Source organism: Lemur catta, chromosome 23 (assembly GCF_020740605.2).
Source record: "Lemur catta isolate mLemCat1 chromosome 23, mLemCat1.pri, whole genome shotgun sequence".
NCBI lineage: Eukaryota > Metazoa > Chordata > Mammalia > Primates > Lemuridae > Lemur > Lemur catta.
Window position 1 is genome coordinate 10,740,043 of NC_059150.1, and position 12,910 is coordinate 10,752,952.

Consider the following 12,910-nt stretch of genomic DNA (forward strand, 5'->3'; position numbering starts at 1 on the left):
CCACGTGGAACTTTTAGTGGGTCAAAGAATTTCAATGTAGACTCCCTTATCTAACCCTCCTTAAGGGCTATCTAGGTCTTAAGGTAATAGTCGTTTCATTTCTTCATTTCTATCTGTACTGTCCAATTCTATAGGTAGTAGCAACCCGAGGCTATTTAAGTGAATTTAAAGTAGATGAAAGATTCAGCCTCCCAGTCACACTAGCCATTGTTTAAGTCCTCAGTAGCTACATGTGGCTAGTGGCTGTACTGGATAGTGCAGATTTAGAACGTTCCCACCATCACAGAAAGTTCTGCTGGCCAGCATTGCTTATATACATACCAAGTGGCAGGTCATCTTATTCTCAATATTCTGTTGGCAGGTACTGGCACAGAAAGAGCAAGTGACCAACAACGGTCAGTGTTGTAAATAGGATTTAAACTGACATCTCTGGGACCCTAGTCTGAGGATCTTGTTTGGTTGTTCTTCTCTGAACCATATCTTATGTAAAAAGTGATTTTTGTCTTCCAGGTGCAAATTACCTGTCCCCTGGTTGGTTTGAGATAGAGAGATCTTGCCAGAAGGTCTCTTAGTTTAAGCTGGAATACATTTTCTTTGTATGTATGCCGTTAAATATTTTAATTCAATAATTCACATCAATGTAATAGACAGAAATTCCATTTTGTTTAGGTCAACATTACTCAGTGTATCCAAAAGGAATACGAAGTAAGATAGCTTAAATGTGTTCAGTGGCAGAGAAAGGTGATTTTTATTTTGAAGAAATAAAATGCTAAGACTAACTCATCTAACACTGTGAAAAATACTAAGAAAGATAATAACAGCAAACACATATATAAATTTACTATGTGCCAGGTATGTTCTAAGTGCTTAACATATAATTCTATATTAATTCATTTAATTCTCACACCTACCCCATGAAGCACTATCATGTTTCTCTACTTTAGGAATGAGGAAATTGAGGCATAGAGAGAATTAAGTAGCTTGTCACAACGGTAGAGCTAAGATTTGAACCCGGGCAGTGTGGCTCCAAACTGTGCTCAGTCACCAGGCTATCCAGGAATCTCCCTTATCAGTGGGGGACATGTTCTACCCTGGTGGATGCCTGAGACCATGGATAGTACTGAACCCTACATAGATTGTTTTTTTCCTATACATACGTACCGATGCCAAAGTTTAATTTATAAAATAGGCATAGTAACAGATTATCAATATAACTAATAATAAAATGGAACAATTATAATATGCTGTAATAAAAGTTAAGTGAATGTGGTCTCTTTCTCAAATATCTTATTGTGTATAATATTGTCATACTGCAGTTGACCGTAGTTAACCGAAATCATGGAAAGCAAAACCGCAGATGAGGGATTCCTGTGCTGCAAAGTCACTAAGCACTGAGAAAAATGAGGCCTTTCTAGACTCATCCAGCCAGCGCCCTTTATTATTCACATTTCTAAATGCAGGGAACATGCTCATTTCATAATTAGTATGCATATCTTTCTTTTCTGCATCTTTCCTTGAGTATTTTTTTTTTTCATTCGTTAGTGTTATGCTGAAATTATAAACACAGTTTTCCTCCAGCACAAGTAACTCTTTAACAGCTGGTGTGAAAAATGAGGTAGATACTATACCAAACATAAAATCAGAATTCTAATCTTGGATCTAATAGACATATTGAAATAAAAGTTTTTTTGCTTCATAGAGCTATTAATATTTTCACACTCCAAACTATTTAGATTTGTTTTGATTTTAATAATTTCTTTCCAATTTGTGCCAGAGGCACATAGTATACCAAACCAAAAACCACAATTACAGCTATTAAAAACCTATTTTTTAAGAACATATTAATAAAGTTTGAGAAGGTCTCAAAGAGAATTGGTGGCTTCCAAGATTTGCTTCTTTTTTGGACAATTCTACCTTGAAATAGTACCAGGAACTTGAAACCCACATTGTAAAATTTCATCTTGAAAATAGCCGCTTAATTAGAAAAAAAATTAAAAAGATTTCCCCCAAAAAGCCTTTTTTTTGTCTTTAGTTTTCAGTCACCTGATACTAAAACTCTAGGCTAGAGTCCAGAAATCTAGTTTAATTCAATCAATTTACAGACAAACTAAGGTCTAGAAAGGTAAGGTGACTTGCCCCAGGTCACAGAGCTCATTGATCAGAGCTAAGAGTAGAACCCAGGCTTTCTGGTTCAGCTCTTCCCACACCTGCTAAAAGGATGAGGAGTCCTGCACACCACTCTGGCCGTTTTTCCCAAGGCCTATGTTCCCAGATGCTGACATGACCATACAGGTGGTACACTGTATACGACTGGGCTGTGTCTAAAAGGATGTCATTCACGTGGACACCATAGATTTGTGCATGTTTTACAAGGAAGTTCTGGCTGTTAGCAGTACAACGTGCTGTGCTGGGGCAAAAGCTCACGAAGGCACACAGTCCTGGAGAGACCCAAGTCGCCAATCACTTCTCACTTTCAGAGGCCACATGACAAGCAAAAAGACCCTCATTCTTTAACTTTCTCCATTTTCCTTTGAATCAATGTTGACTTTGAAGAGAAAAAGGCAAAACACAAGCAAAGAAATTGAGAGATTTATTTAAAAAGGAAATTCCAGGGAGTGTACCCTGCTTCATCTTAGGAACTGTACCCAACCCAATTGCCTGTATCATCTATATCTGCAACCCTATGATCCCTAATGTTAAGAATCATGACCCTGAAGTGCTGAATGATCCCCAATTAAGAAACAGTTAAGTTGTATCTAGTATACTGTTAAGATGAGAAAGTACATTATATTTTGTAATGGTCTTCAACCAGTATTAAAATAGGAAAAAAAGGGGTTTTCTGGCTTTCCAGAAAAGTCTATTCCCTGAGCATCCCAACTAATTGAGATTGTGTTATAAAGAGACTGCTCTTTCTAACATTATATAACTCATTAAGTAAAAACCAAACCAGTCAAAGGAAAAGATCTGCCCTCCAACTTAAAACATTAAGATATTAAACGTGATTTAACTTTTAGAAACAATATAAAATGTCTGTATTACACAGTCACACACATATTTAAAAAAACCCAAATTAATCTCCAATTTTTCTATGTAATTGCTAGCTGTTCTTTGGGTCAATTAAATACTAAAACAATAAATTAAAACAGGATGTTTCAACCCTGTTAGACTATAGGTTCTCATAATCCAGGAGACTGGATTCTGCAGGGGACACTTTCAAATCCTTCTCCAGAAGGACTCATTTTCTACTACCACGGATAAACCTTGCACCAACTGATCAGAACTTCCCAATGGCTAGCCCAGAATTCCAGGCCTGTGTCAGAGAGCAGACAGTGTATTTTGGAAGAGAAGCAGTCAAACTTACTAATTCAATGATCTCAATATATGACTTATCTTGAAAGAAAAGGAAAAAGCTCAGGAAAAGAAAAAACAATAATAACAAAACAATGAAAATGTTAAGTATGAGATGAAGAATTTGGTTTAAGAAGGAACAAGAAAAAAAATCTTCCTGGCTGGCTAGGGACCCAATTATTTTTCAAACTAAATTTTTAAGGGAAAAAACCCCATTTTCCAAAATATCATATTACAGAAATCAATGTCATGATAAATGGACTCCACATGATAACTTTCATATTTAACCCCTATGAAAAAGGAAACTCTTTCTGCCAGTTTGATCAATCCCTTTGAAGTCTGCAGTGCATCATCACAAGGTCAAAACCGTGTGTAGGCATTTCGTTGTTGCTGCTGTTGTAATGGTTGCTGCGCTTGCTGCTGTTGTAGGCGAATTTGCTGGGAATAAGGATCTTCCAGGGATTTTACAAATATGGTAGTTCTGGGACCAGTCTTCCATACGATGCCATTGGCATCTTTCACTGACGATTCCACTGTGATGTTGTGTGTTCCAAGGATAGCGAAGTTCAACAGAAACTGGGTACTGAAGTAGTCATTATGAGGTTCAACCCTCTGCTCCATCTCATTGGTCATGTTGTCAATGGGTATCTGGAATGAAAGAATTGTTAAATAACAATGACAGTTGACATTTATTCAGTGGTTACTATGAGCCAGGCCCTGTTCTAAGAGCTCATTTAGTCCTTGCAAACAACCAAGACATAGGTACTACTATCACCCCTGTTTCATAGATGAGGTGGCTGAGGCAGAGAGGTTAAGTACTTTCTCCAAGGTGACACAGCTAACGAGTGGTGGAGTTGGAATCTGAACTCCTCAGGCTAACTGCAGAGCCTGCACTCTGAGCTATCATTAAGTGAAACTGCCTCCTCACTGTCCTTCAGGAGAATGAGCTCCCAGATCCTTTTTCATCCCCTTTACATGCTGGCCTTTCTTCCTCGCCTACCTGACCCCATCTCCAAATCCCTATCTTTTTTTAGTCTGTGATGAGATATTCTGAAGAAACAGGATAAACCACCTGTTCCAGGAGTTTAAAATCTAAGAGGTTGAAAAAGAATGTAACACTATGTAAATTTAAGTTAGGTTTTTCTCTCCTAGTTAGTCTGATTTTGTATTACTTAAGTAATGTAGTGGCTCCTTACTCCTTTACCAAATTAACTTTAGAACTTGTACACTGCTCACTTAATAATCAGTGTCTTGTTCAGATTGGTAGTATGGTATTTTATAAAGCACATTTATGGGCTCATTCATTTATTTAGCCAGACATTCATGCCTTTGTCCTTCAAAGAACAGAATAAAATCTGCTGGTGTACTCTTACTTATATGCAAGATGAAACATGGTAAGAAAAAGACCTATTCTGAGAATGCATATAAAAGTAATCTTAATGGATATTTGACCAGATTGCTCTCGTTTATGTGTGTTTCTGTAGTATAATTCATTATATAAACGTGCCCTCCTGCTTTGTGTCTCAACGAGCAGTTATCATGAGGTCAGTTTTCCGGAGATATTTATCTGTAACATTAATGAACTGAAGTCACCAACCAGTGTTAGATCTTAGAATTATTTATAGTATAGATACTTTTTCCCTCCTCACTTTCAGCTTTTGTAGGGTTTTTATTTCCCTAAAGAATATGCCTACCAAAGAATTTCCTTAAAGGGACCAGAAGTAAGCCTAGGCAAAGTGGTCATCCTGAAAGGCTGCATTTCAAGTTGCAAACTCACTGTAAGAAATATTACAAACAATCATGTACTACACAGCTTATTGTATCAGCTTCTGACTTTAATCAATGCCTCTTGAGAGGTAAGTCAACAAGCAGAAGACCAGTGCTTCTAGGTTTAAATGCTTTTTCTTAACAACAGAAATTATACACAAGAAACAAAGAGAATCATAGTTATTGTTTCAAATTCAAATTGGGGAGACAGCTGCAGAAGGGGATAAATTAACTACGTAAATTCTCATCACAACCTTCTGTGACAGCAGAGATCACCAACCATGACAGCTGTACTCTACATGCAGTGAATTATTTTTTTCATCATTCACAAAATACTTATTGAGTGGTACAAGGTGCCATATTTTGTGTCATAGAAGTCAAAGGAGAGGAGAAAAAGAGAATGAACGCTGAGCCTTGTCAGGGAGTGGACAGACTGCCACAGTAAAGAAAGTAGTGACGGCTTAAACCAGACCTTTCCTTGGCTTTTTAGCCTAAGACATCTGAAGAGAATTAAATGCTCTTTTTATACCTTCACTGATAACCCCTTCCTTGCTACAGGACCTCAGTTCAAACATGCCACAACAAACCTGGACACAACCAATCTGGGCATCTGAACAACTTTGCTAATACAATTGTGGACTTGTTCTTGCTCCATTTACTGTGGCTAAACCACCAAGGAATTAGAAAGAGACATCTGAAGAAAGGAACATTCTATATTTAGAACATTGGTATTTCATGGGCACAGATTCAGCATCTTTGCTCTGGCTACTAATGTAAGCTTGATTTTTGGTTATAGCTTACCTACCTCATAATTCTCAAAGTAGCAAATCTCTGGGGTTATACTCTTAAGGCAAGATTGTACTTTATTTGACCACTATATATTAATGCTATATACATTTTTAAAAATGCTAACATTTATTTAAGATAGAGAAAAATAAATAGAAGTATGCTTTTTGGTGGAGGGTTTGGGTGGGCTAGGGAGACACTTACTCTCTACTCCTGATGTTTCCCTCCATGTGGAGGGACCTTTCATTAGATGAGCAGTACTGGCCTCCAGGGGAGGAGGTGAGTCTTACTGATTGGTAAGTTTTAGGGTAGGAACTAGGCATGGGAAGATAAGTACCTTCTCTCTTCCTTTTTTGGGCATCAGAGTACTCCTCCCTGCCATAAATTTTACCGAGGCAGGCTCTCATATGTACTGGCTGAGGCTGGGTAGGAAAATTCAATTTGGAGGTCTAAGGTTGCGAAGTCTTTGCTGCCAGGCACCTGAGTTAGGTTTCCCACAGCTCTAACAGTAATAGAACTCATATTTTGATATCTGTTGCCTGGATGCTTTGTCTATTAACTGATTCAGGCAGGGAAAAGAGAAGTGTTGTTTATTAGCCCCCTCAAACCTCAGAATGTGCTGTGAATTTCTGTCCATCTGATCGTGTTGGAGGTGTAATTGCAATCTGCTTAACCACGAAAAACACTGGAAAATTTCCATCAATGAGTGCATAAAATTTGCATCACAATTCTGCCTCTTCTCTGAATTACCTTGTAGTCTTGTCCAGATTTACTCTGCAGCGTGGAGGAAACATTCAGACAGACAGACTGAATCTTGCGGAAGAGTCCAGGTTTAGATCCGTGCTGAACCACTCCCTCTACTTTTAGCGCCAGCTGCTGGTTATTCTGGACAGCGATGGGCTCTGCAGGGTTCCGGGGGGATGGTGACAGAGCCAGCTGGAATGTCAATATTCAAATAAATGCCAACAACCAAGAGCGAGCTTCCTTCTGATGAACACGTCTGTGCTAATCACTGGTTACAGGCTAACACATTCACATGTATGCACCCCCATCTCTGCATGACCCAACTATGGTGGGCCAACCAGGCAGATGTGCCTTTGAAGTCCTAATGCCTCCTTTAAAATACCACTGTGTTTTTCATCTCAAATCTCAGTTCTGTCTGAGGGTAACAGAGAATTATAGAATGGCAAGAGCACTGTTCTAGTTTCTCTGATGGGGTAGTTCTTTAACAATGAACCACTTCCTAGTAGGGAAATACACTATGCAAATTTTCACGTCCAGCTGCTGGTCTCTTTGGTCTTAGGTAATTTTAAATAGACTAAATTCAAATATAAATGAACTTCTACAATTATCTCCACAATGAAGTCACCATGGTATAAGAAAGTCAATATCCACAAATGAAGCAAATGACATTTTAAACCTCTCATTAGAGCAATTTTTTTAAAAAAGTATGAAAAATGTCAAATACACATCAATTACAGAAAGCTCAAGTCTTGCTAAATGAGAAGACAGAAGAAACGAGTCTTTTTGATAATGTTGTTGAGCTACTACACCAACCCTGGAGACATCCTACCTTAGGACTTCTTATCTAGATAATCAAGTTCCTTATTATTCAGGAAATTCTGAAATGGAATGCTCTGTTAATTATAACTAAAAGCATTTGAATGGATGCAAAAGTTCACTGAAGACATTAACTGATAGGGATGATCCAAGAAATCTCTCAGAAATGACAATTTTCCTCTTTTCCAATAATTTCATTTTTTTTTCTTTTACACACACCCCTCCCAATTTCATTTTTTGAATCAAAAATAGTTTTTGAATTTTGGGTGGCTTAAACACTTCAAAATACTAATTCTATTCACTGGCCAGCCCCTCAAAACTTGTTATTCAAAGGCAAAAGTGCTTTGGAAGTAGGACTGGTGATGTTTCACTAGACCTGATTCATTCTAGGTTGGGTCTGAATAGGCTGATCAGACAAAGACTCAGCTCAAGATCCTTGTAGGCTACTAGGATAAAACCCATTAACTTACTCCTGGAGATAAGGGACAAGTGACAGAGTCCAGTTAACCAAAAGCCTGTCTCACAGCATTTGGCACTGACAGTTAAAAAGGGAGAGAGTTTAACTCACAGATCCCATTCCCTTCACAAAATCACTTGATAAAGGGAGGAAAGGCTTATAACTAAAGGCTGTAAGGTTTTATCAAAACCAAAGGTAAGATATTAAAGTGTAGTTATGTACCACTTAATCTTCAAAAGACGGTTTTTAAACCTATATTAACCTTAGTATTCTTCCTACATTACCTTGATGCTGGTAGACTGCAGTTTCTGGAAAAAATATCTCTGAAATGAAAGGGGAACTTTCAGCAAAGCAATGATGGCATTGCAGAGGCATGCTGTGTGCTGGGGGAAGAAAAGAAAAGAAATCAAATGGTAATAAATTTTCAATTTCATCAACAAATGGTACATTCAGTTTAAAGCTACAGATGCTCATACAGATTATTACACATGTACATACGAATTGGGAAATAGCACAACATGCAGGAGCGGTGCTTATCTATAAAATCTTTCATGTCAAGAAGTACAATTACAGATTTTACTTTATTTTCAAGTATATTCAATAAAAAATGACAGGAAAGAGAATATCTACATCCTTCAAGGCCAAGCAATCTGCAAATTTAGGATAAAGTCCAAACTCCTTAATACTGCATTCGAAGCCTTAGTAGTCCGGCCTCGGCCTGCCTCTCTGCTCTCACCTCTAATCCCCAGGCTGTACGTTACACTGCAGCAGTACAGCTGTTCTCTAAGACACCACGTTATTTCACATCTCTGCCTTTGAACATGTCTCTGCCTGAGACTCCCTACCCCTCCTTATCTGTCTGGAAAACTCATATGGAAGACACCTTCTCCATAAGAGCCTAGGGCTCTTTTCTCTGCACTGAGACTCCTGGACAGAAACTTCCCATTCTCTTCATTACATTCAGTGATTCAACTCCATCGAAATGAAGTTACTGTTTAGCATCTATTTGATTTCTTACAGTGGAGTTTAGAGGGATATGAAAATAATCACTATCTCACAGAGATGTATTTCCTTCAAAGACAGTCTTTACAATCTCCCTAAGCAACCAATCTCAGTGTCACTTCAGCAACTACTACTGGGAATTTGACATGGAAAGCAGTGTGTCAAGGAAATTATCCATCTAATTTGGATAAATTAGTTAAATCTAATCTAACTCTTCAAGGACACATCCTGCCAATTCACTCTAAAAACTTGGTAAGGGCTGAGAGTACAGAATGAGAAGAGCAGAAGCCAGGAGACAGCTACAGGGACTACCAGCATCTAACGTGTGAGCAGGAGAAGAGAAACTCTCCAAAGTGTAAAGTTCAAAGATTGGGTGTTATGGACTGAACATCTGTGTTCCCCTAAAATTCATATGTTGAAGCCCTAACCCCCAATATGATGGTATGTGCAGAGGTCATGTCCTTAAAGAAGGGGAAGAGAGACTAGAACTCCCCACCCCTCCACCATATGAAGACCGCCAGAAGGTGGCTATCACCAAGGCCAGGAAGAGAGCCCTCACCAGGAACTGAATGGGCTGGCACCTTGATCCTGGACTTCCCTGCCTCCCGAACTGTGAGAAATAAATGTCTGTTGTTTAAACCACCCAGCCTATGGTATTCTGTTCTAACAGTCTGAGCTGAGACACTGGGGAATGGTCAGGGAGGGAGGAGAAAATCTGCAGGAGAGAGTGTTGGTCTGGCCTGTGACTGGGAAGTCAGGGAGCAGATTTAATAAAAAGTCAGTGCTTGACAGTGCCACAGGCAGCAGAGATTCAGCAGGCTGAGAAGTAAACTGAAAGACATTAATGCCATCACCTAGCAGGAACTGATTTACTGCTAGTCAGACAACAAGCCCAGGTCTTTCTGTTCCAGTCGGCCAGTCGTTTTCAACCTTGGCAGCATGACAGAATCATCTGGGAGTGTTTAAAAGTATGAATCGAATGCCTGGGCCTCAATTCCAGTGATTCTGAGTTAACTAGTCTGGGGTAGGGTCTGGATATTGGTGTATTTTTTACAAAGCTCCCAAAGTGATTCTAATGTGTAGCCAGGGTTGAGAACTACTGCAACTTCAGTTACATTGTTAAAAAAGAAAAAGAAAAGTTTCCCCTGCATTCTGGTATAGATTTTGTATGGTCACGTGGCTACGCAGCAGTTACAGATGTGCGAAGTGCGTTCATGGGTTATCTCATTTAATCCCCACCACAGTGCTATGAGGTAGGTACTATCTTAACCCTGTTTCATAGATAAGGAAATGGACACAGAGGGGTTAACTTGTTGAGCTCACACTTGTTGAGTAAGTACCAGAGATGGGGGAAAAAAAAAAAACCACTTCCACATTAAAAAAGCTCAATAAAACAAAATGCCACTTGCCATGTAAGAAACAGGAGTATATTTCCGATTGAGTGATTCCACCTCCTCCAAGACATGGTTATATACAGACATCATTCTTCTCTCGTATTCACTATCAGCATGGGCTGCGGCCGTAGTTCCATATTCCTGGAAACTGAAATAACACAGGTTATTTCATTTAATCTTCACAACCACTCTAAGAAAAAGGCATAATTATCTACCTATAGTTTGTGTGTATGTGGCTCAGGGAGAGGAAATATATCCACAGAGCTAGGAGTGAGTGATTAGGGATTCACGTGTCTGCCTGGCTCCAACGCTCTGTTCCCTGCTCTGTACTGTGTCTTAAGTTGCATTAAGACAAGAATTGAAGCTCCTTTTTATGATGGACTTTATGGACAACTATACAAATAAATAATTTGCTAATAAAAAATTCCATTTCTGGCTTTTTATTTCTATAAATGAGATTTATTCTTCCAAATAGTTCATGTAAGTAGAGTCATACAATACATACTCTTTTGTGTATGCTGTGAGGTAGAGTCAGTATTCTTTTTTCCTCCTATATATTTAGTTGTTCTAGCACAATCTGTTGAAAAGACTCTTTTCCTCCCATTGAATTATCTTGGCATCTTTGACAAAAATCAAGTGACCACACGAGTGTCTATTTCTGGACTCTCCATTCTACCCTTAAACCAGTATCAGTCTTAATTACTGTAGCTTTAAAGTAAGTCTTGAAATCAGTAGTTAAGTCCTCCTACTTTAGTTTTTCCCTATTCTGCAAAGTGGTGAATTATATAGATTGATTTTCTAATGTTAAACCAACCTAGCATTCCTGGGTTAAACCCTACTTAGTCTTAATGTATTATCCTTTTCTGTATTGCTGGATTCAATTTGTTTATGTTTTATTAAAATATTTTATGCCTATATTCATAAAGAATATTTGCATTTGTCCTGTTCACCTAAATTAGCTAATTTACTGGCACAAAGTTATTATTCTCTTATTATGCTTTAAATGTCTACAGGATTTGTGTTGATACCCTAATTTTATTTCCAATATTAATAACATGTATTCTTTTTCTTGCTCAGACTAGATAGTTTTATCAATTTTATTAATCTTTTCAAAGAACCAGCTTTCACTTTCACTGATTTTCTCTACTGGCTTCTTTCACAGCCCATTTTTGAGAGGCATCCAAGGTTTTCAGATGTCCTGTTGAATGATCAATAGGCCATTCATCTTTATTGCTGAGTAATATTCCAGCATATGGACATACAATTTATTTATCCATTAGCCTGTTGAGAGACATTTGGATTTTTCCCATTTTTGTTATTATGAGTAAAGCTGCTATGAACATTTGTGTAAAAGTCTGTGTGGAAATGTGTTTTCAATTCTCTTGGGTAAATATGTAGGAGCAGAATTGGTGGTCATAAATAACTGTATGTTTAACTTTTAAGACACTCTGAACAGTTTTCCAAAGTGGCTGTATCATTTTGCATTTCCAACGATGCATCAATTTAATCCCCTCCACATCCTCACCATTTGGTATTGAAGGTCTTTTTGATCTTAGCTGTTGCAGTGGGTGTAGGTATCTCATTGATTTAATTAGCATTTCTCTCATGACTAATGATGTTAAGTATCTTTTCATGTGCCTGTTGGATATTAGCATATGTTCTTTCTTGAAGTGCCTGTTCAAATCTCTCACCAATTTAAAAAAAATTGGCTTGTCTTAAATTGTACAGTATTCTGAATATATTCTGCATACAAGTATTTTGATAGAATATGTTTGAGAATATTTTCTTCCTGTCTGTAACTTGTCTTTTCATTTTTTTAACATCTTACAAAGAGCAGAAGTTTAAAAATTTAAATCCAGTTCAAATTTTGCTCTCATGGTAACTGCTGTTCACGCCCTGAGAAATAAATCTTTCCCAACTTCAAGGTCATGAAGAGTTTCTCCAATGCAGTCTTCTACAAAGTTTGGAGCTTTATATTTTGGTCTATGATACACCTGGAATTTTTGTGTGTGGTGTGAGGTCCAGTCAAGATGTTTTTTCCTATATAGATATCTAGTTGTTTATTTCTAATTTCCTCTTTGAGGAAAGTGATCTTGGAATCTCAGGCCTTACTAGATTGAAATTATAGACAGTGAAAACACATATTCTGAAACAGAATACCATAATGGGGAAAAATAATGTATCATTTTTTAATAAAAAACACTAACTTTGAATAATTAATTAGTTATTGGGGGGGGGAAATTTTTAATAAAGCAAAACCAGGACTATTTTGGTTCAAGAAGCCAAAGAATAAAAATGTCAAGTTCAAGCTTAATTATATCATTAATTCAATTTTTCAAAAATGTTTAGTTATACTATATAAGAAGAAATTGTGAATATTCAAAGAATTCCTTCCCAGTTATTTTTCTAAGTCAATGTTTTCAAAATAGGAGGCAGGAGGTAAGTAGACAAGGGAGTCAGAAAATCTATGTTTTTGTCACTAGTTATGTGACCCTGGGCAACTGCTGAAAGAATTCTTCCTCTTTTTCTTCTATAATATCTCTTCTAAAACACTATTGTGATGACTAGGTAAGATAACATATTTGAAAGTGTTTTG

General features: G+C 37.6%; 1 protein-coding gene across 2 annotated transcripts in view; it reads right to left on the minus strand.

The window, feature by feature from the left end:
• Positions 1-2,577: 2,577 nt before the first annotated feature.
• The window catches only part of INTS7 (integrator complex subunit 7), a 44,877-nt gene continuing 34,544 nt past the window's right edge, over positions 2,578-12,910 (minus strand). For both annotated transcript variants that reach the window (XM_045536459.1, XM_045536460.1), the window contains 4 exons: positions 10,330-10,462; positions 8,203-8,301; positions 6,652-6,837; positions 2,578-3,996 (listed from right to left, as the gene is read on the minus strand). In XM_045536459.1, the coding sequence (XP_045392415.1) occupies positions 3,709-3,996; positions 6,652-6,837; positions 8,203-8,301; positions 10,330-10,462 (706 nt within the window). In that variant the 3' untranslated portion in view covers positions 2,578-3,708. The remainder of the gene's footprint in view (positions 3,997-6,651; positions 6,838-8,202; positions 8,302-10,329; positions 10,463-12,910) is intronic.